Below are 27,500 nucleotides of genomic sequence, written 5' to 3'. Positions count from 1 at the left end.
TTTAAATTAAAATTGGCCAAAATACATTTTCCTCTGTTTAAACTGACATAGCATTATGCCCTTTAAAACTCTCATTAAATACTATTGCGAGCTTAAACAATTCCAGTTTATATAGGGGCCTACATGTAAGGCCCTGTACAAAGTATGTATATGATGTAGGCCTATTTAATAAAAGCTACATCACTAATTAAATAATGGTGTAGAAAGACGGGATTTCTCGTCTTCATCTTCTTGGTTCAGTTTTATCAACTCCAATAATAATAGTGCTTCCGTTGGTTAAAAACTCCACTTTGTCTAGTACGGCATTGAGGTCATACAAAGAAACAAATAAACATGCAAACAAACAAACAAAGTTTATTTGTAGTTGTTGTTGTTGTTTTCTCGTCGATGGGTTTTTTTTTTCTTCCGTATCCTGTGGGCGTTTATTATTTGTTTTCCCGTATCATTATAGATCTACTCCTAGTTTTAGAAGGTCGAGTAGTTATTATTAAAATTTCGGATTTTCTTTGTCACTTCCTCTTTCACCACAACAAACAACCATGGCGTTCTCTGCATCAGGAGCAACGTATCTGGTCATTGAAATTATCCTCATAGTGATAGGTGAGCTTCTCAAGATTGCGATGTTGAATTCCGAATTGTATGGTTTGTAAAGACGAAAGTGTCTTTGCCCGTCTCTCAAATTTGTTTTAGATATGATCTTGAAGACAGAAGAGTTAGATCTAGATTCTAGATCTACATGGCACTGGACACGCTGCTGCTGGTCTTCCTTCTTTCGGATCCGTCCTTCGGCGCCCGTCCTTCTTTATCCTATCTACAATTACCATATATTCCTTCTTATCTACAATTACAATCTATTCTGATCTAATATCTAGATCTAGATCTAGATCTAGTTCTAGCCTCCTCACTGACGTTAGTCATCAGTAATTAACAACCTTGCCCTACTCCTAGTAGCTAGTTTGATCCCTATTCTCTCCACTTTAGACTGCTCAAGACTCAAGATGAGAATCTAGCCTCCTAGGTCTAGCCTATCTTAGGTCTAGAGATCTAAATATAGAATCTTGATGTAGATCTAGATCTAGTTTTAAACTAGAGTCTTAATCTAGGCATAAAAATCTCATATATAGATCTAGTATTTAAAATATAACATGACTGGATATTCTCATAGGAAAGTGACTCTTCTCACCCGCCCGGAAGTTCTCGCAAGATCAACTCCTCCCCTCTTCTCTCTCTCTCTGTCTCTTTCTGAATACTGTCTATCGGTGTGGACGATCAAATTGACCAAAAAAAAGTTTAAAAATGATGTTAAAACACAAAAGTAAATTAATTTGGTTGTCTACAAAGATGCTACGGCTATTTAACTTTTCGAATCGAGCCGAACTACGCGGGTCGCCATTTTGTTTTGCCCAGAAATTCTCGCGCTACTCCTCTCTCTCTCTTTCTCTCTCTCTCTCCACTGCCCACAGACAAAATTGTACGCTTTTAGTAGGCTACAGTTGTAATGGAACGTTTGTTCACGACACAGAATTCTACAATTTTTCTGTTATCACAGTGTAGAATTCTGTGGTTTAGGTTGAACGCAAAATTTGGTGAACGCGCACCGGGTGAGAATAGCCACAAGACTCGCCTGCACTATTCTCACTCCGGGTGAGAATAGAGGTGGCCTATTCATAGAGTCTGTCTAACTCGATCTAGAGATCTAGAGCTAGATCTAGATCTATATATCTAGATCTAGATCTCGCCTTGACAAAGCAAGTGTCTCCTCATCAAATATCTAGATCTAACTAAATCTATTGCAGATCTAGATCATACACAGATATTGGATGTCCTTTATATCTTGGCTCAAGTCAAAGTCTCAAACTTAAAGTTATCCTATAATAAGTGATATCATCTTTGTCTTTATGCCATGCTATGATGACTCATGATAGCCAACCTACTTCATATTTAACTTACTCACAGAACTGCAGACTACTGACTAGCTACCCTATAATAATGGCCTACTGATGACTAGTTACTTGTAACAAATAAGGCCGAAATCATATTCATCATTGACAAGTGATGATGAAGTGCTAAGCTCCCTGTGTATTTAAAGTAGGCCTAAAGAGTTTATTTCTCCTCTTTATTACTTTATGAATGAGGTTTATTTCAAATGGAGGGACACATATAGTCATACTCTCATCATCATGAACTATGAAAGGCCGGAATTCAGTGGCCTTAGTCTAAGGGTAGACCTACACTAGCGTCGGGCCCGACAGTCAGACTGGACCATTTTCCGACTCAAAGGAATGAACGCGGGCAGAACAGTAACGACAGGTAATAAAAAACAGCAACCTGCCAACACCAAAACCTGACAGCCCGGACCAGACCGTTAAGGAATGAACTTGATTCCACGCCGTCCGTCAGGCGAATAAGGTATAATTTTCGCGGACCGTGCCTCTATAAATTCTTTCCCCTTTCCCACCACAATCTGTTGGTTTTTGTTATGGAGAGTGTTTTACGGCGTTCGCCGCGACGAAAGCAGACAGCAGAACATGAGAACAGGAAAGGAGGTGAAAGGAGAAAATTTTAAAGAAGAAAATTTTCCATTGCTGTCAAGTTTCGAGCCAGGGAGTTATTGAATGAGAGGCAAACAACGTATCCCCTAGACCAGGAGAGGTCCCTCCTTTCCTAACCACAACAAGAACAACAACTTTCTCCTCCTGCTACACGCCATTTTCTACTATTAAACTGATGTTGTCTGACCGTCGGGTACCGGTGGCGGTATGGGCGCCACAGCAGGCAAAAAATCGTCGGGTCGTGTCTGACCGTTGGGCCTGGCGCCGATGTGGGTCTAGCCTAAAGGCTTTCAAGCCTTTGAAAAAGTTGTTATTGCTACTACTTCTAATAGCTCTTCATAAATGACTAAATTAAGTGGATGATTCCTTGCTTACATTTGATTTTATTAACTGCATAGAAATCGAATAGATCATAGTGTGTCATGGCATGCCATGTGGACTCTCAGCCTGCAGTGTTTGCTATACCCGGGCCTTGGGCACACTGCCAATCAGATTCATCTGATTGAGTCGGTGCCAGTCAGATTTTTCTTATCTATTGACTCAATCCAATGATTTCGACTGTCAGTATGCACTTATATTGATCTTTACTTCGCAGGTTTTCATTTAGAGTAATGCGAGGCATAAAGCCCCTAAAATTTAGGCCCTTTTTATATTTTTCAAATTTAAAGTACAGAATATCCCCCAATCATATATGTCTAAACCCTGCCCACAGTGTAAGAACACTTCTTATTCATATTACAAACTATTAAGATTTTATTGCTTGAAAATTCAACTGCATGAGAAGAACAAAACAATTTGACTACTACTCAACAAAGGACAAAGGTGGAAAAGTGAGGGCAATAACCCATATGGTGTATATATAGTATTCAAAATTACTGGGGCTGGTGATAGAAATCGCAAATCAATTGAAAAATGAAGTTATGAGGTGGTTACTTTGTGGGGTCATTTTTTTAAAAGGGCTTCTTCGATCATTGTATGGAATATACCTCTACATTGTTGTAAATTTGCTAAACTTTGTCATATTAGAAGCTATGATGTGAAATTCTTTGTAAAATGATTGCATTTTTTTTGTTGTTGCATGGCCTGATCACAAAGTTGTAAAAGCTTGTCACCAATGTCTTACTGATTTGTGTTTTTTTTTCTGTTGTAGAGACAACTCGAAAACATTTTTTTTGTCTTCCCAGTTGCAACATCAGCGATTCTTATGCGGAAGGTGTTGACTCCATTCACACGTGGATTCTTCAAAGACGATGATTCTCTCATGTATCCCTTCAAGCCTTCCTCGGTTACCAATGTCTGGCTCTATGTTGTTGGTTTTATAGGATTTGGTGTTGTGGTAAGAAGTGCAATGTGTGCTTTTGAAACTTAAGTGGGTGGTTGGCGGGTGCTCTGGTGTGGTTTGCTTCTTCTTTCCTGTCAAACATCTATCAATCTCCTTCTTTTTTATGTTTGTTACTCTCTTGTAACACCTCTAATCTTCTGGCGCTCATATGACCTTATGCAGTTGCGAGCGCTGTAAAACCTCTACTACTACTGAAACAGAACGTTTGATGCGAAAACTGGTGTATGAATGCAACTAATTACTTCTTGATTCAGTAATTTACAAAATCTTGCAATTGTTTTCTCTTCATGTATCTCTACATGCTTATGCATTACCAACGTACCACTAGTGTTTTTTCCTAAATGTTAAACTTAAACATTTATTCTGCTATGTTGTTTATATGTTAAAAGTAATGTTTGATTTTTTAAAAATTAAAACATTTTTGTTCGATTCGACGTCAAAATGAAGTTGCTAGTTCCCTCAACTTTTTTTATTTTCCTAACATTCCTCAGGTGGTTATCACAGAGGGAGTCATAATCAGGCGTCAGTACCAGAACAGCGTGAAGAGGGACAACGCTCGCTCGCTCCCCATGTGCTGGATGGAGAACTGCTACCGAGTCCTTTCCCTGTTCGCCTTTGGCGCCGCCCTCACGCACCTGGTTACGAACATAGGGAAGTACTCCGTCGGCAGACTGAGGCCTCACTTCTTCGCCGTGTGCATGCCCGATTGGTCGCGGCTCAACGACACCTCTGGTTACATACTGGAGGACATCTGTACCGGGCCGGATAAGGATCTTATAAAAGAAGCGAGGTGAGCACCGTGGAAATTGTCGCAAGTCGGCCACCCGTTGTGAAGGAGAGAAATGGTTCTCTTATATTTTGCTTTTTATTTGTGACCACAGCTTGGTTCGTCTCGCTTTTGATATCCTTAGCTTTAAGCTGTCACTTTTTCCTCATGACATTTTTGTTAAGGGCTTAGCCGCTGCTGCTTCTTCTTCTTTTTGTTGTTGTTGTTGTTGTTGTTCTTCTTCTTCTTCTTCTTCTTCTTCTTCTTCTTTTTCTTCTTCTTCTTCTCAATGGACATCCCAGTCTGTAGCGTGAAGGCTGTTGTTCTCTGCTGGTTCTCTAGACTGCAGTAGAGTTTTGGATCTTCCTACCTACGGGTAGAGTCAATATTTCCTTCCAAAGGGCTGTACAGCATATATAGATTTGGGAAGGTTTTATATTGTAGATCAGCGTTTCATTTTTATGCTGTTATGTTAGGAAAAGCCCAAGAAGAAGATTCGGACCTCTCCAGAAGAGACAAAGTCAATTTTACTCGATTACACATCAGACACACGGCCCTAACACCCAAATACCTCCTTCAGGGAGATGAGAAGCCGTTCTGCATCGGATGCGACACAGACTTCACCATTAGACACATTTTAACCGAATGTCTAGACTTTGGAGAGATCCGAAGGAAATACTTTAAATGCAAAAGGTTGCAAGACATTTTTTCCGTCGTTGGTCCCAACAGAATTTTGGATTTTATGAAGGCCGTTGGCCTTTATGGGAAATTGTAGAACAAAATTGAATTGTTTAAAATTTTTATGAAAGTTATTTTAGATTGAAAATATACTCCAAATTTTAAATATTTTAACGTTTTAAGATCAAATGACCCGTACCCAGCCGTGCAGTGAACTGCGAATAAAAAACTAACTTGTGTTTCGTGCGCTCATATGACATTATGCAGTTTCGAGCGCTGTAAAACCCCATACCAAACTAAACTAGAAGATTCATTTCCGCCACGGCCCAAGGCTAATTCTGTTCTCGCTTGCCTCCCCTATGAGAGGTTGGAGCACACTGTTGGCAGGCTGTTCTTTACTCTCCTTCTGTTTTTTGTTTCCTCCATTAAGTGACTGTTACCATGTTGATATATTCTTTTCTTTAAATCTTTTAACTTAACTGAACTCTCAACTCCCCCCCCCATTTTCCCCTGGGTGGTTGGTGGGTGCTCTGGTATGGATTGCCCGTTCTTATCAAACATTTATCGTCCTTATCTCTCCTCTTTTTTTGTTTTTTGCGTTTGTTATTCTTTTGTAACACCTCAAATCTTCAGGACTTGCTTGATCTGATTGTGTTGCAAGTACCGTAAAACGCTTACTTAATCCAAAAACATAACCCCCGACCCCCTTTTTCTCCCAACCTCACAATGATGTTTTCTTTTATTTCCCCAAATTCACAGAGTTTCTTTTCCATCCGGCCACTCTTCAATTTCCATGTACTGCGGAGTCTTTCTATTTGTAAGTACAGTAAAGTAATATATGCATGTTTTCTTTATTTTCATCAAAGTTTTCTGTGCAGGCATCAACAGCTTTCAATATTGTATAATCGTTAATGTAGTAGTGTGTATGTTTGAATATATTACCTTGTAATGTTTTAGAAGTTGAAAACCTGGCAAAATTTAGTCTTAGAAAAGGTCATTGCTACAGTGTATTGGGAGGTAGCACTGGGTTAAAATGGGAGAATGACTATTGTGCGTGACCGAGTGTTTGTTTTATTGTTTCTGTGTTGCCTAGGGCTGTACCCCGGTAGCAAACCCGCTCGTGCTCACAAGCCCCTAGTTCAAGTCACAAGCCTCAAATCAGTAGGTCAAATCATCAAATCAAATCACCAGCATGATAAGTTGAGTCTAGCGCAAACTGTAACCTCCTTGGTCTAGTCTAAACTTCAAGTCCACAGCAACTAGCAATCCGCGAAGCCACTCGTGTCAGGCCCCCTCATCATCCCCACCCTGCTTGCAATCCGCGAAGACACTTACGCCAGAAAAAGAGAGAGGGGGGAGAGTGAGAGATCTCGCCCACAGAGTCACTGCGCGGCGTGGCGCTGTAGTTTACCCGATTAATCGAGGCCTGCGCAAGCCTCAAGTCCCATCCGCTGCCACAGGCCCCACAATTCACACAGTACTGATTTGCGCTAGGCTTACAGATTTGCCCCAGGACAAGCTCCAAACCTGACCTGCTGACTTGTACTGTCTCGATACACCGAGCGAGCGGCACGGGCTCGATGGCGTAGGACCGTCTTGATGGCGACAAGACAGTCCGATGTGTTCAAACAGCAAGACAGTACTGTGCGCTGTGTGAACTTTGAACCGTGGAGGAAGGGAGAGGCTTGGCTTGTTTTGGTGCAAGGCGTAGAGAGCTGAAGTTATTTTTAACTTCCCGCCGTTGATCAGCTTAGCGAATGGATAAGTGAGAGGGAGCGTGGTATTGTAGTAACAGAGACCTAGGTTTCTGATAATAATAAGAATAAGTAGACTTAGATTACCCTAGAATGGAGAACTCCAGGGGTCGTTGTGATTGGCTTTTGTATCGTATGTATGTAACCTATTTTGTAGATGTGTTACACTCACAGTGACATAACACAGAACATTCAGGAGATGGGCTAGGCCTACTTCAACCCAATGTCAGGGCCAACCTGGGCTGAGAGGGAACAACGCCCCAGCAGAAAGACGGAGGTTCTCAGTAAAAATTTCTCCCCATATGGGAATCGAACTGAGGTCTTTTGCGTGCGACGATGAAGCGCTTGGCTTGTGCACATTAAAAATAAACAGGCCTTAACATCATAAGAATAGCCGATCCAATATTAATTTTAAAGTGCATTGAATAGAGCTTTTTGTTTTTTACAACTGAAATATGAAAAAAACAACAACCGATCTTGCACTTTTGGTGCAAGCCTCTCAACGCAAATAACCAGAGAATCTATAATATGTACTGAGCCCACTGCCACGAGAGTTCGCAACGTCACGACACAGTACAGCAGGACTGTCCGCGAGTCACAACTCACCGGAAGTTCCCTCCGGTAGCAAGCGGGAGGCAAATCAAACCACAAGCCTGCTCGCAAGACTCTAGCGCAAGACTTCCGCTGCTTTACAAGCCTTCGATTAACCGAGCAGAATCCAGCCCTAGTGTTGCCATTCAAGGAGAGTGTGTGGGTGGTTAGCGGGTGCTCTGGTGTGGTTTTTCTTCTTTCATATCAAACATCTATCGTCCTTATCTCCCCCTTCTTCTTTTTTATGTTTGTTGCTCTCTTGTAACACCTCTAATCTTCTGGCGCTCATATGACCTTACGCTGATGCGAGCACTGTAAGACCTCTACTAAAACTTTTTTTAAAAGGAGAGTGTAAGGATATTTATTAGATTTAATGTTGTTGCAAGTACTGTAAAACTCTCACTAAAACACATTTTTTTGAAAGATGATTTTTTAAAATTTTAATTTTTACATTTTTTTTGTATTTTGTTTGTCGTATGTCCCTGTTAGTTGTACCTGCTGAAGCGGTTCACCTGGAAGAAAATCGTGGTGATCCGGCCCCTGCTGCAACTGGTGGGCATAAGCCTGGCTCTCTACACCTGTCTAACACGCATCTCTGACTACAAGCACCACTGGAGCGACGTGATAATCGGGGCCATGCTCGGAGCGGGCATGGCTTTCTTCAGCGTGAGTCGGGGGGGGGGGGGGGGGGTGGTGATTGGTTGGTGGGAGCTCTGGTGTGGTTTGCTCCTTCTTTCCTATCAGACATCTATCGTCTTTATCTCCCCTCCTTCTTTGTGTTTGTTACTCCCTTGTAACTCCTCTAATCTTCGGCACTTATATGACCTAATTGTGTTGCAAGTGCAGTAAAACTCTTACAGAAAAAAAATACGAGGGGGGGGGGGGTAATTTTTGGTCTTGATTAGGATGATTATAATTTTTTTTCTCCTGAAATTTATGAGTCTTTTCCTCTGCAAGACACAGAAAGATTTTTCGTGTTTGTCTTCCTAACACTACCCACACTTCTAAAATAGTAATAATAATAATAATAATAATAGAAAGCATTAATTGTAGAGAGCAAATTCCCACTCAACAGCAAACTCTGTGCGCTTTACAATTTATACTACTACACCTTGTCGCGTCCTTGTCCACAGTGTTGGGGTCACTACAGTCGGGACATGTCCATCTCTGCTCTATGTGTGCTTTTGTCTTTCAAAAATTCTTAAGTGGGTTTTTGGCAGATGCTCTGGTGTGATTTGTTCCTTCTTTCCGATCAAACATCTATTGTCTTTATCTCACCTTCTTTTTTTTTGGTGTTTGTTACTCTCTTGTAACACCTTTAATCTTCGGCATTTATATGACCTAATTGTGTTGCTAGTGCAGCAAAACTCTTACTAAAAAAAAAACTGTTAAAAAAATTTTCTCTGCACTTTATGGCTTTATTCATACTTTTTATTTTGATATCCTCAGATGTTCTGGATTCACAAGATCCTTTTCGCAAATGGTCGCGTCCCTGAAACAACGGATGAAGAAAATTATCCACACACCTACCTCGACTTTCGGAATGACCGAAGAGGAACAAGCGACGTCTTCTCACAGACTCTGCCCGACACGTACGTCGCTGCGGGTGCAACGCGATTGTGAAAGCTGTTGTTGTTCTTCTTAGGAGTTGCATCACGTTGTGTATTTTGCCTTGGTGTTGTTGTTGCTTTTGGGCCAAAAGAATTTTTGTCCATCCTTCATTTTGTGGGTCATAGTGATGGGGTGGGGGTCAATAATTAACACACAACATGACTTCTACCGCAAAAAGGTAAATGAGTATTTTAACTATTTAATGAACTGGCATTGCATTGATTAGTGTGCATTATTTTTTGCTTACCTTTGCTTCGGTTTACAATCTGCAAACTGAAGATGGAAATCAACTCTCGCCCCACATGCTTCTTTATTGAAAGTATTTTTGTTGTGCTTTAGAAATCTCATTTTCTTCTCCTTGAGTATGGGTGGCCAACTTGTTGCCTTACAGCTGCTTATTTCTTTTTAAGATCCTAAAACTAAATCTAGCGGCGAGCAAGCTTGCGATCGTCTGTCTATCCTCCATTGTGTCGACTGGACTTTGTTGTGTAATGTTTTCGTTCCATATATTATGTAATAATAATATGTGTTATTGATGGCGCAAATGAACTCCCTTTTCCGAGCTGGTATGGGGCTTGATCTGCTGGGTAGTAACATTTTTTTTCCAGGGAGTAAATTTTTTCAGGAAATATTGCTGGACACCCTGCATATCTCGAGGGATTTGGGATCTCGCAAACTGTCCCCTGAAATTATTATAATTTTGAATCTAGTGAGTTGTTAGTGGTCTGCCTTTTTGTGAAGATCAAAAGATATGCCTCTTATAACAAAAACAATCTGTAGTTATGATCAACTAAGTATAGGAAAACACTTTAAGATTAAGAGCTCACTTCTCGAGTTGACGGATACATTTGATTCGCACCTTTACTTTAGTTCTATGAAAATAATGACAAGATCATCTTTTTTTAAAAAAATCTTTTAACTTGGTGGATACAGCAATGTTTCCTATGAAACATCTATCATCCTTATCTCCCCTTTTTCTTTTTTATGTTTGTTACCCTCTCGTAACACCTCTAATCTTCTGGCGCTCATATGACCTTATGCAGTCGTGAGCGCCGTATAATCTCTACTAAAACTAAACTAAGCTCTTGAATTTCTCTAGTTTGGCCACCCTTGACCAATCGAGGCCCACAGGGCGATATTTTGCAGCACCCACTCGGCTCAAAGTTTAGCGTTAATGTGGCCTGTACGTATTTCTCACATGCTTTTTTTTTTTTAACCGATGTGTTGCCTTGGATTTGTTTTTGTTTTTAAAAATCACATATGGATTACCTGCCAAAGGTGAGGGTTGCGACAGCTTTTGTTGGCGTTTGTTGATGTTTTAAACGTGATTTAATTCAAAGTTGTTGTTGGGGTTTTTTTTAACACTTGATACCTGTTTTGTGTGTGTGTTTGTGAAATGTTTGATGTAGCCCAGGTTCATGCAGACTTTACTTCCAGCCGCCCGGTGGGTAAGTTTGAGTTTGAGAGACCACCCTTCCTTGTGTAAGGGTACTTTATGCGGGGAGGGGATGTTTCTGATCAGATCTGTTCCATTGATCAGATCTGTTCCATTCCATTTTTTGTTTCTGTTGAATTAATGTACCGGTTGTATGTTGATGTGGAAGATTTTCACTGATATGCGTTAAAATTGCCGAATCAATTGTTATCACAATATCCACCTTCTTAGAGATACTTTTACTCATCACTATGCAAATTTTGAAAATGATCCCGTGATCGAATATTGGTCTTCAAAAATTCATGAAGTTAGGGGGGTTTTTTTTTGCTTTTGTTTTTGCAACATGTAGTATTTAAAGTGAGAGAGAGGAGGGAAGCTATAGAATCCTATCATTTGAGTATTTTCAAGGATGGTTTCTTTGGGCAGGTGCAGTTCACCTGTCGTTTCAATTGATATGCCTTTCAGTCTGTAAGACAAATTTTCGCCTGTGGGTTAGAATTTTTACTTCGCAGGAGTACGTTGAAATCTGTGGATTGATATCGACCTGTTTGTCAGAGATGTATTTCCTTTAGTCATTCCAGGAATCTGAAAGTTTTTAACCAGGCATTGTGCTACTTTGTCTTTGCCTCATGATGTTCCTCTTTGTTTGCAATTTTTGTCCTGAAAAGGAAGGATAAGGTTTTTACTTATTCGTAGCTTTTGTGTGCCCTTGTTTTTAAAAACAATTTTCGACAAAGCTGTGCCAGATTTGAATAAAAATGCCAAGAGCTCAGTTTCGAAAAATAGCCTCAACTTCATGTATTTTGACCCAGAATGTCACACTTATCACTTGTGCTTGGCTCTGAGAAGTGAGATTATACGGTTATGTATGCTCGTCCTTTTATTTTTCCAGCTGCATTGCTGATTTGTTTAAACGTGTACTACATGAACAGCCCAAGAACACTTTCATTCTGTTCACTTCACATATATATATGTCAGATGTTTTCTTTCGCTTGGCGTGGCATTGTGTCTCATATTTCATTCATGAACGTCGCCTTTCCTGAACACAACTTGTGTGTGACAGGATTAGTAGAGCTTCCCGCTGATGTAGTGCTCTACGTGTCTTCCTGCTTGCTGTCTAGCGGGTTCCTGGTTTCTCCTTCATGTACATAGATGGTATGCAGTTGCGAGCGCCGTGAAACCTCTACTAAAACAACTTCGTGTAGATGGCTCCTGTGGTATTTAAAAAATTGCGATTGTTTCACGGATGATATGTTGTGCTGGGGACTGGAACTTTTTTCCCCCCTTTCCCACAATTTATATCTGTTCCTGCTCATAGCAAAGTGTGTGTTGGGGAAATGAATGTTCTTATCATGTTTCTGTTATTGTGTATGGGGTGTCAAGAGCAATATCAACATAGTGACATATCAAAACATATAGATATACTATTACTATTATTATTATTGTTATTGTTGTTGTTATTGTTATTATTATTATTATTATTATTGTCTCTTATTTTAATTATATAGATATCAAAATTTTTTGTTCATGTTTCAAAGAATTAGTTTGGTTGGGGCAGCCTTTCAGAGGGTGACATTTTGTTAGGGAATAGATGCTGCCATAAATCTGCTTGGCTTTGAAATAACGTTATTTATTAACTTAAGAAAATAAGAGGAGTTGCAGTCTCGTGGGAGATAAGTTTTTTAGTAGGTGTAGTTGGTGTAATAGTTGCGTTTATATTATAATATCGCAAATGTCCACACTCTACGGCATGCTTTACATGTTTTACGACTGCTCTGACCTTAGCAGACTGTAGAATTTCCAGAAACATTCTCGGCTTCCCGGGAAGCTTGCAATGCAAACAGCCAATTAAGCGCTCAAACTCTCGCAAGCTGACAAGATTTTTCGCTATCTGTAGTCTGATACTCATTCCCACCTCGATGAAGTGAGGAAAATTCGGGTAAAGAATATTTCCCAAGGACACAATGTAATGTAAGGCCCCTGATCGGGTTCAAACCCATGACTCTTTGGTTATGAACCCAACTGCCTAACGACTGGACCACCGACACCTTTTAGCCTTTCAATTCGGGTAAAGAATATTTCCTAAGGACACAATGTTAGGCCCCTGACAGGATTCCAACCCGTGACTTTTTGGTTATGAACTCGTCAACGTAACGACTAGACCACCGACACCTTTCAGCCTTTCAATGCCGAACCACGGCTCTTTCTCAGCATTTTCTTTACAACGAATGATGCGAATGTGAACTGAAGACTTGCGTAGTGTGCAAGTGTAGTTAGTGGTACTTGGTGTCTTGGTCCAGTTAATTCTGAAGGACATGTATTCCTTCCATAATGAGCTTGTTTGGCAATGCTATATGCTCATATCATATCCTTATATCTCACCTATGAACTAGTTAGACACGTCCTTACACCTTCCACACCTTCCTTTATTCCAAAGGAACTGTCAATGTCTTTCCTCTATGGAACATTATATCAAGGAAGTCAAGATCAGAAGGGAGGGAAAGTGGTACTCGGGCAATCTACTTTCTCTCTATCTTTACCACTCAGGCAAAGCTATTATATCACTATCATGCTTACCTCTTTAAGGGGGTGTAGCTATGGTCAACACCCAAATGCTATAGTTTTTGGTCTAACGCTTGCTTTTCTGCATCAAAGGGGGTGACATAGTACAAAAAAAGGTTACCAAGCAAAAAATTCAAGATTTTAGCCATAATAATCTCGAGCCATCAAAAATAAAGGATTGATTCAGCATTTTTAAAACCAATTTTATATTTTGTCAATCATCAACACCCATCAAGATAGAAGCCTAATATTTGGCATGGCGATTACTGTTGGTAGGTAGAACAACCTTACAGAGCCAAATTTGAATTTTCTGTACTGACTTGTGAGCTTTACAGTCCTTGTTAAGCACTACATTCAGGTTTCCAATGTTTTAAGATTTTGTAAAATAAAAAAGGCCTAAAACTCCAAATGTGTACCATAAACAGCAAAAATGCTACTGTAAAGTTATAGAGAAATGTGTATGAAAGATTGTGTCCAAATGTGAAACAATTCTGACAGTAACTTTCTGAGATCTACTCAAAATAGTTTTGCAACCTGGTCAGATAAACAATTCTGAGAAAACTGCAAAGAGAGATAGTTTTTGGTGAAGATTTTCCTGCATTGCTACCTCTCTTAAATGCATTTTCCAGCTATTTATAAGTTTGATAAGGAATTAGGCTTCTAAAGATGAATCCTTGATATTGATATCTATTAAGATACTCCAGAATCCGAAAACTGATATTTTTTCAAAATTTTTACTGATCTGACCAGTGGATCCCCTTAAGATCGTCTGTCAAGTCAAGACATAAAAAGCCAATACTATATTAACCCCATCCATCCCTCTTTACTCTCCCTCCCTCCCCCCCTCCCCCCCCCCACCCCCACCAAAACCCAAGTGAGAGTCTTTTTCATACTCCCTTGCATTGTAGCTAGATATATAGTACTTGAAGGCCATTTTTGGGAGATGAACCATAGATTTTTGCCTGTTGTGGTTTTTTTTTTTTTTTTTAAATAGTTATTTTGTTGTTATTCTTGCCGAATGTGTGGGGGGGGTGACTGTCTTGTTTTGATCTGCTCATTCTTCCATTGAAAATTTGTACCTGTTCACTTGTGACTATTTTATGGGTTTTGGGTTTTTTTGTTGAAAAAATGTACCTGTGATTCAGCGCTTCCATTTTCGGTGCTCTTTAATAAATGTGTGTCACAACGCAGTGGAATCAGGCGCTCGTCAATATTTGGGCACATATGGAGTTATTGGTATTATCTTAAAGCTTTTTCATTCGTCTTGCTTCCAGTGAAAAAAAGTAACCATCTATCTTCAATAGAGAGAAAATGTCTGTCAAAGTTTGATGGATTTCATAGCTGGGGAGCCCTGGAAATCTGAAAATTTTCATTTTTTGCGCCTTTTATCAACGTTTTTCAGTGAAATCCACACAGAAATGTGTTTTTAAATGGATATAAAAAGATGTTGAGCCAAAAACAAGAAATTGATTGAAATTGCCAAACGGATGGGAAATCGCCTGTATCTTCAATTTCATTTTATTTTGACGAGCGCCTGATTTCACCACGTCAAATATATTATTTATATTATAAATCTCACAAAGTGTCCATTCCTGATGGCAGGCCACCTGTCTCTTCACACTCAAAGAGGGAAAAAATCAAATGCTCATTGACGACTGTCTAGTCTGGTTGTATCAACGGTGTCATGAATTCTTAGTCTTTCGACTCGTCAGTTCATATCTTTTTACATGATTTGCTTTCACTTTGTGATATTATGTTTATTTTTCTTCTTGAGCTTCAATTTGATTTTTTTAAAAGTTGTTGCGCCTTATGTTTTTAAAGAATTACTTTCTCTTCCCTGACCTGACCATCAATGATTTATTTATAGAGACACCAGCCATCCATGACCAGGTGCTGTTTTAGCCTCTTTTTCCTGTATGCGGATTAATAATATCTTTTTGCCAATTTATTGGTTCCGCTTCTATGTACCCCATATCTATGGTTCTCAACCTGGAAATCGCCTATAATTCGCTTTCTCTTCCCACAAGATAACATCTTTCCTTCTCATTATTTCTGTCGCTTTTTTTTATGTTACATGAATCTGTGATTACCGGTGTCTGTATTGTAGCCGCGTTATGCGCTTTGCTGTCACATACAGGTGACCAGAGTTCGATTCCTGGGTTGGGAGATAATTTTGATAGAGTATCCCGGCCTATCTGCTGGGATGGAACATCCGTCTCAGCCTGGGTTGGTCCTGACAGGCAGGGTCGGAAGCCTGCCTCCTAAATAAATTATCTAAATTTTGTTGTTTGGGACATAAAAAACACCTATGTTTCATACGTTTCAACTAACATGAAAGACCCCAAAAAAAGAATCTGTGATTCAGTTTCCTTAATTTTAGTGTTGAGTAGTGAGTAGTGACGTACAACTTGAACAATCTTTTTTTTTTTTTTTTTTTTTTTTTTTTTTTTTTTTTTTTTTTTTTTTTTTTGTGGGAAGAATGAAGAGCTGGCCAGTTTTAAGTTTCGTTTCATATTTCAAGTCACTCAAGCATTTCTCTCACAAGAGACAGATGCACAAACTCAAACAAACCCACATATGCACACACTCACACACACACACACGCACACATGCTCACACACACACACACACACACACACACACACACATGCACACACACACATGCACACACTCACACACACATGCACACACACACACACACACACACACACACACACACACACACAGCTCAGCAACTTATGTCAGTGTGGTTGTCAAATCCACCAATCAATTATCTTGGCTTTGATGGTTTCCGAGTGACCAACTCTGAAACAACACATTTTACCAGACACAGGGAAAGATAAAAAACTGGCCCTTTCTCTTTCAGTGAATTATTTAATAGAATTGGAAGAGGGTTTTTTTTTGTTTTTTTTTTTTTTGTTGGGGGGGGTTTTCTCTCTGAGTTGATAGTACATGACCTATCTATACGTTTTTACTATCTGAGCGTCTCGTACATGACACATAGATCTGATAATTATATGTTTCCATCTTCGTTTTTTAAAATGATGGAAGGAAATATTAGATAAGGTGTGATAAAAATGGAGCGGAAACTGCAGAGTTATTCCTCCAGCTGCTCTCATGACTGGTGCTGTTGTTGATTTTTGTCTATTGAATTGATTCCTTTCCATGCTCTCTGTGTCCCTTTTTTTTGGTCTCTTTTTTTCCTTCTTAGGTTTTCTTGTTTTTCTCTTTACTCCTCTTTTTCTTTTTCTTTATTAATTTTTTTGCAGGATTGCAAAATTCATCGGTGGGTGGTTGGCGGGTGCTATGGTGCGGTTTGCTTCTTCTTTCCTACCAAACATCTATCGTCCTTGTCTCTCCTCCTTCTTTTTTGTGTTTGTTACTCTCTTGTAACACCTCTAATCTGCGTCACTTATATGACCTTATTGTGTTGCAGGTGTTGTAAAACATTTACTAAAGCTAGAAACCCCCCCCCCCCCCCCCCTAAAATTCATCGACACTATTGTAAAAAAAATAAAAATTTCCGGAGTGTAATTCTAAAGATATATAATTATATATGTACTGGTGATGGTGTGTTCGTGGCTGTGGTTGTTGAGTTAATTTCTCATTTTACCGTATGCAGTTCATTGTTAATTCATCAAGAAATGTCACCACCCTACGTTTAAAAAAGCATTTAAGAGTTGCTAGCGCCGTAAAACCTCTTCTAAAACTAACAAAGCATTTAAGGTCATGTTCCTGTATATCACCAGCTCTAGGGGCAATGGGTAGAGTTTGGTGGTTGGCGGGTGCTCTGGTGTGGTTTGCTCCTTCTTTCCTATCAAACATCTTGTCGCCCATGTCTCTCCTCCTTCTCTTTTGCGTTTGTTACTCTCTTGTAACACGTCTAATCTCCGGCACTTATATATAATATGGCCTTATTGTATTGCAAGTGCCATAAAACTCTTACTCTTACTAAAACTAAAACTAATAGTTCGGTGAATACTGTTTGATAAAAACAAAACAGTAAGAACACTTTTGATTATTATGGCTGGTATACAATACAGGGATTTGACCGAAAATGAAAATCCCGTCAGTCAGTCAATGTGTAATGGACACATTGACTGACTGACCGATTTTTTTTGTTATTGTAATGTATGTCATAGTACACATTATGTTCACACTTTATGTGCAGTTGAATCGAAGAATCATCTCTCTGTATCATTTGTGATTTGTACCATATCAACTCGTTTGTTTCTTTAAATCTTTTGCTCGTTTTCAAGTCTTATACTTATTTATAGGTAAATCAGAATGTGTTTTGAAGATATTATGTGTAGAAGTGGATGATGGTGTTCGCACGATATATATATATATGCAAGCCAGTCGGGACGCAGTACCTCGCTCAGCCCGAAGCACTGCTGTATGACGCTCTCTGCCTTCTCAAATATACATGATGTATATAATATGACATGTAACATGGGCAGGTGGTGAGAATGATTCCCAGACTCGAGTTTGCGTCAAATCTGCACAACTTTCATGTTTTGCACATGGCATTATTTTATTTATTTCCTTATTCCCTTAAGTATATATATTATGTTATTATACCATATCTTGACTGTGTTTTGTGTGGGGAGGGGAAGGGGGGGGGGGGGGCGGAATAAATAAGTCATCATCCCCAAAGGACTACATGTTAATAGTCTCGCCCTTGATGCAGAAAGAATGAAAATCTTTTGTCTTTAGGCTAGATCTAGACCCTCCTATCCCGGTGAAAGGAAGAAAGTTCATCTTAGATCCTTTGTGGCTGTTTTCCCGCACTGATATTAGTTAATAATGATAATAACTTAACGCCGGCTGATCTTTAGATGTATTCTAATGACACAAACCAGACCTTGGTAAGTTGGGACTGCTGTTCATCCCACAAGCTATCGTGATGCGAGTTTTGTAATGCAATGCAAAGTTTTTCGGACGTATTTTAAGAATTTCAATGCAAGAACCATAGCCACTCTCTCTTGGCTGTGCCTCGGGACATATCGCCCCCCCCCCCACCCACTCCTAGTCCTACCCTCGCACACACAAAATCATGGGGTTATAGTTTGTTGGGTATCTCTGTTTTTTGCTGGGATACTGTATCATCTTCTGACAGGATTGGCCCTGTGCTTTGTGAATGAACATTTGGAATTTGACTGTGACAATTTCACGTTAATTTTAATTGAATATGGAGATCTGAAGACAATTTGTTTTCTTTTTGTGCCTACTGTGGCCTATTACTATTAAGATGACAATCTAAGATAAGTCATACTCATATATAGAGATTTTGGGTCACCGTCTCAACTGATGTTCGATCGAGTGTTGCTGAACTTTTCTGTAATGTTTCCCCACCTCAATCCAATATCTTGACAGGGACAGAGTGCTCTGCTTTTTGCTTACGAAATTGTCTAGACTGTCTAGTAAGCTATGAAACATTCCAAGTGAAGAGCAACCTTTTTTTGGTAGTTGCAATCCACAATCCTTGCTCGATACATGTAATCAACACAAAGACTTCGAACATCTTGCTCTGATTGAAAGAACAAAAAGCAAAAGAGGCAGAAGTAGATGGAGGATAACTTTGGACAGATGGATGACTGTGAAAGACCAGGATGATATAATATAGATTTTGTTTGGACATCGGGCAGAGAAATGATGGCAAACATTGATACATTGATTATCAATGTCTGTTTGAGATCTGGCATTTAAATTATGATGATGGAGATGTATTACCATGTATTGGACAGTGATTACCCAACATGCTCTGCCTTTGCTCATCCTTTTTCATGTTCCCATTTAAACAGACCGTTTACATTCTTCAAATTCTCAGGTTTTTATTCTGTATTATAATATACAGCATATTTATTTTCTCAAATGTGTACTGATAATAATGAATATTCATTACATATGTACGTGTATTGAAATGTTTTAGGATTCAGTGAAACTGGCTCTTATTTTTCCAAGGAAAAACGTGAAATCAAAAGATGTAGGATTTTGTTCTTTGTGTTTGAGTATGGCATGATATTTTAGTTCAGTGTTGTGAAATAATGATATTAAACTTACAGATCTAATTGTTTTTCCTCATGGTCGAGGAACATGAATGCAGTCATTCTGATACACCCAAGTTCCGTAAATTTGTAGATCAAATTTCAAACAGAATTTAAGAATCAGTTGGTAGGCTACCGAAAAAAGAAATATTTCGAATGACTAATCTGGGATGAATTAACTTAATATCAGGGTCACAGGACATTCACCTGCTGAGTCGCCTATCACTACAGGCTCTCTAAGAATTTCTTGTGTCAAGGTACAGAAAAATTTGAGTAACACAAAGCTGTTCAACATGAAATTCCTGTTACCACAAAATATTTCCAATACCTGTGGGTTTTTTTCCGGGCTTTATTTAAAGCATTGCAGCTTCCCTCAGCACTAAATTTGCTTAAAACAAAGAATTTTTCTCTATTCTCCAGAAGTTTGTGTCATCAAAGGAGGTTTACTGCACTTTTGGTATATAATTTCCATTTGACCTGGAAATAATTTACTAAATAATATCATGGTTCGAGAGAGAGCAGTGCTCGAAAAAGAAAAGAAGGAGTGGTTAATCTCTTTGGCGCTTTCTTCCTCTAAACACTGTCTGCTGACACAGCCACGTCCCTTCTGTGCTCAAAGCTGTGTATTGTGTGCTTGCTTTTGCTTTTACGTTCCATATCATATATATATATATATATATATCATATATATATATATATTGTTTTTAACCTGTTGAGAATTTTTAGACTTTGCGGCTTTGATGAAATAGAATCTTAAACATACACACATTGTGCAGTTTCAATTTGCGTTTAAAGAGAATTGTATGAGTTACAGTTCAGGTTCTTATGCAGTTGCGAGTGCCGTAAAACCTCTTCTAAAACAACTAAACAGTTTAGGTTCCTATTCTATTAGTGTTTTAGTAATATTTTACTCAATATAAGTGCAATGTTTTGTAGCTGTCCATGCAGATGGCCATACTTGTGTAGCTTCCAACTTCCAACTAATGGTCATGCATGATTATTTCAGCGCTCCTTCTTGCCACTTTTGAATCACATACTCTGTGATTTTATTTCTTTTTTGTTTCACAATCTCATGCTGGTTTTAATAGTTTTACATGTATTGGATTTTGTTGATTCCTTTATCTTCCAACTCTATAACATGGTTTCGATAGGCTTGAAGTGTCTTAATTTTTTATTTTTTTAAAATCTGATATTGTAGTTTTTATGTGTTTGTAAGTTTCTACATTGTTCCCAAAGAGTAGGTAAATGGCCATTCTCCGAAAAGAGGTGGACTAGTGCAATTTACTTACCTAGCTATCATAGTGTTTTGGTTTGTTCATATATGAAGAGAGTTTACTCTTTGCTCTAGCTGCGTGTTGTATTTCACAGGACATTGGGATTGCCACTAGCTTAATAATAATAATAATAACAATAATAAAAGATAGCATTTGTAAAGTGCAAATCCTAGCTCAACAGCAAGCTCTATGCGCTTAGTTGAACTTTAGTGCAGATTAGCCCGCCACCAGATCCAAAATGCTGCGATTTTTCTCTTGAAATGTTTATACAAAGTTAGTTTTTAAGGCCCTCCGCATACTTGGCGCAGTCATATAATAGATGGTTGTTAAAGGTGGAGGTCAGGCTCTTTTAAGAAATCGATTTTGTCAGTATATATAATACAGCCTCACACACAGTGATTTTCTTACATCTATCGTCTTTATCTCCCCTCCTTTTTTTTGTGTTTGTTACTGTCTTGTAACACCTCTAATCTTCGGCACTTATATGACCTTATTGTGTTGCGAGTGCCGTAAAACACTTACTAAAACATAGAGATGTAGGCCTGCCGGTTTGTTTGCCATGCTGCGTCTTTGACTAAATGGTCCTACTTTATTAATAACCGTTTAACTTCCAACTTTCCAGGTTCTTCCTAAGCGTGGATGTGGGTAGCAGCAGTGGAATGGTTGTGTCTTCATGTAGCCGCTCATCGTGAAACAGCAACTGCTGCTGCTCCCTAATGAGAACATCTCACATAGTACACATGTATTGCAAAAGGCCACGTTGATTCTATAAGTCAGTAAAACACATGCATGTTCAATGAAAGGACAACTGAAAAAAAAAAAATACAAGACCCGTCCGAACCATTGCGAAAATAGGGGCGTTTTGCTGCCAAACCAATGAAAATCAAAATTAATAAAAATGTTCTGACAAGGCTACTTGAAGATAGCATACTATTTCTCATTCTAGGAGGAGGTACAGATAAAGAAGAGTTTGAAGTCCACTAAACACTTATTAACATAAATTTTAAATGACTTCCATTTGAAATAATTCTGTCAGCAAAGTTTTACACCTTGTACTACACACTCTAGGTGATTAGGTCACTTGGAATAGGAATGACCTCTCCCTCTGACAGGTTCTGTAAAAAAAAAACTCAGAAGATAATATTTCCTTACTGACTTCACATTATAATTACTACATGTACTGAACATTGCACAGTTTTTCAGGAAATTATTATTGCTATTATTGTCATCATAGGTCTTTAGTTACGGAAACATCTTCAGCCATCCACGTTTTGATGTTGTTTTAGCAATTTATGATAATGACGGGGTCGATAAAGATGCTCTGAAGGAAAAGTTACTTCATATATATATATATATATATGTTACCGAAAATATAGAAGTGGTGAAATCGGTACAATGCAGTCTAGCATGCGCACTGTGAAACACGCGCATACCGAACAAATTTCCAGGCTCCGAATTTTTTTTCTTTTTATGTGTATACTTTCTTTTTGTGCTGAAAACATGAACATAACGAAACGATGTTTTCATATCCCTTTGATTTCACAATGTGCGTGCTAGACAGTATAGTAAAAAATTTTTTTTTTAATAGAATACTATTTTATCGATCCTAGAAGGGCAATCTGGTTTACAATGGAAAACAAAAACACTCATTTTATACATAATTATACATACATGCATACATACATACATACATACATACATACATACATACATACATACATACATACATACATAGGCTACATACATAAATAACATACACATACATAAATACACAATATTACACCTGTACAGAACAATGTGGATGCGTTTTACCAAAGGATACGCCAGATTTTAGGGTGTGCGTAAATTTTAATCAAAATGTAATTAAGGTTGTTTCACAGGAAAGAAAAGAAGTAGAACCTACCTGTTGGACTGCTAATGCTAAAAAAAACTAGTCCTAACTTGTAAACGGTTGGGCAACATACATATAAAATTATATGATTTCTACTCTTATCTGTATTTTTTAATTAGTTTATTTTATTTATTCATTTATTTACACGCTTTGTATAAAGCCAACATTCTAATCTTGCACTGAACTTTATCAGATTTGTATACCTTGAACTTGAACAAACCAAATAAAAATCTTTTTTTTCCTCTCCGTACTTCAAGTTGTGTGTTAATTTTCCTCTTGCTTCCTGCGTTGAGTTAATGTTAAGCTGTCCTCGGGGTTTTATGCACCCCGCATAATTTAGCAAGATGTAATAATTTTATGCCTAACTTCTGATTATTTTCCTTTATCATTTTTTGTTACAATTAACAGAATCGCATAATTTCACTTTTTTGGGCACAGTTTGCATAATTTCAGAATTAAAAAAAAAAATTTTTTGCCTGAAACCGCGGGGACAGGTTAAGAGAAGCACATCGACACAATAACGGTCATATAATGCAGGGCAGAAACAAGACGGATAGAAGACAGAAACAACACAGGGGAAAGTGGTGAAATGGTATAGGTTTAACGCCCCTGTCAACACTTTAAGGTTATAAATATAATATTGAAGTAAGAGGTGGGACCTCCGTATTTAATGAACGTCCATCTCTGAAAGGACCGAGCCCAGTGGGATATTCCTGTCAAGCGCTTTTCCCAAGGACGCAAGGTCGGACCGAGCTGAGGCTCGAACCCCCGAACCTGCAATCTCACACACATTACGAGTCCGGTAGTGTAACCACTAGGCTACCGACGCCACCACAGAGAGAAAGAAAAGAAGTAGAACATACTGCAACTTGTACTAACAAAGAGCGCCTGGAGGGATCGAGTTATGCTACCGGTAGTAGTAAATACTTAAATAGTCGTATACACCCATTCAAAGAGATCGCTTTTCTAATTATGACTCTAAAATATCGTGTGGGGCTTCGGGGTGGGACGCTCTTTTCAGGAAATGGTATAGTAATATAGTCAGAACAAAGTTACTTGAACGTGCAAAACTGGTTTGTGAACCAAATAATATTGGTGTTACATGTATAACTATATAAATACAAAAATAGATAGAAAATGTCTTAATCCCAGACTGTGACGACCGACATAGTAACTTATTAAAGTCGTTTGGATGACACGTAAAACATTTTCAGCTCCTCGGACCACGATTAGGCTTTGCTACAGTCTGGTCAGTACAAATCTACTTGTGAAAGGGCAAAAAAATCAGGTTGTAAACCGTTTTAGTAAGTGTTTTAGGGCACTTGCAACACAATAAGGTCATATAAGTGCCGAAGATTAGAGGTGTTACAAGAGAGTAACAAACACAAAAAAGAAGGAGGGGAGATAAAGACGATAGATGTTTGATAGGAAAGAAGAAGCAAACCACACCAGAGCACCCGCCAACCACCCGCTAAATTTACATGTAATATGTTGGTTACACCTAAAAATAGATAGATGCTGTCTAAATATGAGAGCATTACGAGTGACACAACAACTTACTAAAGTCATTTGGATTACACAGAAAAAGACCTTTGGGGGCTCTCGTAGTCTGCAGGTTACGGTGTTCGCCTCTTATTCAATTATTGAATCAATAGGTCCCGAGTTCGTATCCTGAGAGCGACGGAAAATTTTCTTCTCGAAAATTGTCTCTTTTCTCCTCCTTTCCTGCTCTCTAACCATGTTCTGTTGCCTGCTGTCGTCTCCACGTTCTGCCTTCCCCATTTTCTGGGTTCCTGACTCTTTCTAGCTGCTGCCTTTCTACTTGGCCCCTTCTAACAGCTGTCTTTCAGCCACACCCTTGATCTTATGGCAGATAAGATCCAACATCTAGCCATCTGGGATACGGGCGAAAAATCTTGGAGGTCGCGAGCGCAAGTTGCGCACATCAAAGACCCATTGGAGGTTCTAAAATCGATAAGATTAGGCTTCGGCCGCCACGCGTGTAAAATTCCAAAACCCTACCAAAGTAAAAAGGTTTATTGCGTCCCGTGCGCCCATACGACCTTATGAAGTTGAGAGCGCCGTAAAACACTCGCCAAAACAAACAAAAAAAAAGGCTTTTTTTAGCTTCTCAGATTATAGAAGTAGGCCTGACACAGTATAGTAAGTTGGACGAATCTACTTGAACTTGTGAAAGTGCAAAACCAGGTTGTAAATCAAAGTGATATGTTAGTTGTTACAACTTGTCACACACTAAAATAAATAAATAAATCATTTTTTAATAAATATAATGTCTACATCTTAAAGTGTAACGACCAATACAACAATAAAATGTACTGATATCATTTGGAAGACACAGGAATAAGACTTTTTCAGCTTCTCGGATCACAACTAGGCTTGTCTAGAGTAGAGTACTTACTTTACTTTTTTCTTCCGCTTGTACCCTGGGGTGTCGCGGGGAGACACAGGTGTCTGTCTGCAGCAAGTCGTGTGGCCTGTAGGAGGGACATCCCATGATCTTTAAGGGTGTCTGCCACAGATTCACTCCATCGTCGCCTTGGTCTTCCTCTGGCTCTCCATCCAGAATATTTAATGTTGTATGCTCTCAGAGCTGGATGGTTTGAGGGCATCCGCGTGAGGTGTCCGAACCACTTGACCTTTTGTTTTTCAATGTGTGGTAGGACTGGTGTTGCTCCCACGGTGTCCCTTATGACTTCATTTTTAATTTTGTCTCTTCTTGTTTTGTTGACTGCTCTTCTTAAGCATTTCATCTCGCATGTGACCAGTTTCTTCTCTAGGGCTTTTGTTAGAGTCCATGTCTGGCACTGATATGTGAGCGTTGGAAGGAAAATGGCGTTGATGAGCTTCGCCTTGGTGCTCATGGGGATATTGGGATGTTTCACTAGAGTAGAGTACATGTAATTAAAAAGTTACTTGTAAAAATATACAACCAGGTTTTAAAACAAATAGTCTGTTGGTTGTTCCAGCTAATTATACACAAAACATAGATCGATATATTGATCATGTCTAAATCTGAGTGTAACGACCGAAACGGCAACTTACTAAAGTCATTTGCCTATTATTGGATGATACAGAAATTATTATGACTTTTCAGCTTCTCATATAACAACTAGACGACGCTAGAATTAATCAATACAAAGTTACTTGTAAAAGTGCAAAACCAGGTTGTAAATCAAATAATATGTGGGTTGTTACAACTAGTCACACACAACATTGAATAGATAATGCCAAAATCTCAGAGTGTAACGACCGACACAACAACTTACTAAAGTCCTTTGGATGACAGAGAAATAAGACTTTTTCAACTTCTCAGATCACATCTAGAGGCTTGCCAAGAGTTTAACCAATAGAAAGTTACTTGTAAAGATGCACGACCAGGTTGTAAAACAAATGATAAGTTGGTTGTTACAACTAATAATAATACCCAAAAAAATAACAACAACTTACTACAGTCAATGGATGACACAGAAATAAGACCTTCTCAGATATCATCTAGTCTTGGCTTGAAAAAATTGCAAAATCAGATTGGAAAACAAATAATATGTTAGTTGTCACAACTAGGCATACACACAAAAAAATAGATAAAGTCTTAATCTGAGAGTTTAACGACCGACATAACAACTTATTAAAGTCATTTCAATGACACAGAAAAAATACTTTTTCAGCTTCTCAGATCACAATTAGGCTTGGCTAAAGTATGGTCAGTACAAAGTTACTAAAATTGTTTAAGTGCAAAACCAGGTTTTGTAACAAATAATAAGCTGGTTGTTACATATAATCGAACTAGAGAGAGAGAGTGAGAGAGAGAGAGACAGAGAGACAGAGAGACAGAGAGACAGAGAGAGACAGAGAGAAAGAGACAGAGAGAGAAAGGAAGAGACAGAAAGGGAGAGAGAGAGAGGGGGGGGGGAATCACAGCCGGATACGACTCTACGCTCCAGAAGTCAAGGACACTACAACAACCTGCAGGGTGTAGGACTTCAACAACGACCTTTATCGTAAATCTTTCTTCTAATATAATGATCCTTTGCTGACTAGCGTATGTGGCGTAGCGGTCAGGCATTTCAACGTCGCACACAGAAGACCCTTGTTCGATTCTCCCGAGGGTGGAATTTTTATGGAGAGTCGTGGAATGTGGTAAAGAGTCATCAGTAATGACGTACCGGTGCAGTAAAGTGAACTGACATGGACATGATGGGCCAATAGCAAGAACTGTCCCCGCGGTTTTATGCCCAAAAAAATATGAAATTACGCGAACTGAGCCCAAAAATGTGAAATTATGCGATTCTGTTCATTTTAACAAAGAATGATAAAGGAAAATAATCCGAAATTATGCACACTCAAAAAATGAACAAATTTTGCTAAATTATGCGGTGTGCATAAAACCCCAGGGACAGCAAGAAGCTAGCCCAGGATAGGAAAAAGTGAAGATAAGTGCCTATACCCTGATCAAGATAGAGAAAAGTGGTGATGGTGGTGATGATGATGATGAAGATATTATTTGATGTTATTTTTATTTTTTTATGTTCCTGACGAAACCAAAAGACGGCGAAACTTTGAACATATCATAATTTTTGGGGGGAACATTTTAGAACTCTCCACATATTTTATCTTTTTGCAATCTACAATGATTGATAATGATGACGATGATGGTTGTGGTGGTGATGTTGCTGCTGCTGCTGCTGCTGTTGATGATGATGATGATGATGATGATGGTGATGATGATGATGATCTCGGTCTTTCTGGTGGCACATTGTATCTCATTCAGACATGGTTAGCCCTGGCAGACAAGGTCAAAAACTTGGCTCCTAAATTAAATGATGATATACGCGCGCACCCATATACACACACACTCACACCTATACAAACACACACTTACGCACACACACACACACACACACACACACACACACACACACACACACACACACACACACAAATTCACGTTTTTTTTTAAATCCAAAGGAAGACAAAAA

General features: G+C 38.8%; 1 protein-coding gene across 1 annotated transcript; it reads left to right on the top strand.

The window, feature by feature from the left end:
- The first annotated feature begins 518 nt into the window (after positions 1-518).
- LOC101862135 (phospholipid phosphatase 2) lies at positions 519-22,753 on the top strand. Its single transcript, XM_005105730.3, has 7 exons — positions 519-600; positions 3,737-3,888; positions 4,386-4,684; positions 6,098-6,155; positions 8,173-8,349; positions 9,133-9,275; positions 21,235-22,753. Exons 1-7 carry the CDS (start codon positions 540-542, stop codon positions 21,302-21,304), a joined length of 960 nt encoding a protein of 319 aa, XP_005105787.1. The 5' UTR covers positions 519-539; the 3' UTR covers positions 21,305-22,753.
- The last annotated feature ends 4,747 nt before the right edge of the window (positions 22,754-27,500 follow it).

This window comes from Aplysia californica, unplaced genomic scaffold (genome assembly GCF_000002075.1).
Source record: "Aplysia californica isolate F4 #8 unplaced genomic scaffold, AplCal3.0 scaffold00489, whole genome shotgun sequence".
Lineage (NCBI taxonomy): Eukaryota > Metazoa > Mollusca > Gastropoda > Aplysiida > Aplysiidae > Aplysia > Aplysia californica.
This window is presented reverse-complemented; position numbering and strand designations above follow the sequence as displayed.

What these genes read in the sequence shown, in the direction of transcription:
- LOC101862135 (XM_005105730.3), top strand. Translation starts at nt 540, where the DNA reads ATGGCGTTCTCTGCATCAGGAGCAACGTATCTGGTCATTGAAATTATC. An exon ending in TTATAGGATTTGGTGTTGTG is followed by an intron (nt 3,889 to 4,385) that starts GTAAGAAGTGCA and finishes AACATTCCTCAG; the next exon opens with GTGGTTATCACAGAGGGAGT. An exon ending in CGGGCATGGCTTTCTTCAGC is followed by an intron (nt 8,350 to 9,132) that starts GTGAGTCGGGGG and finishes TGATATCCTCAG; the next exon opens with ATGTTCTGGATTCACAAGAT.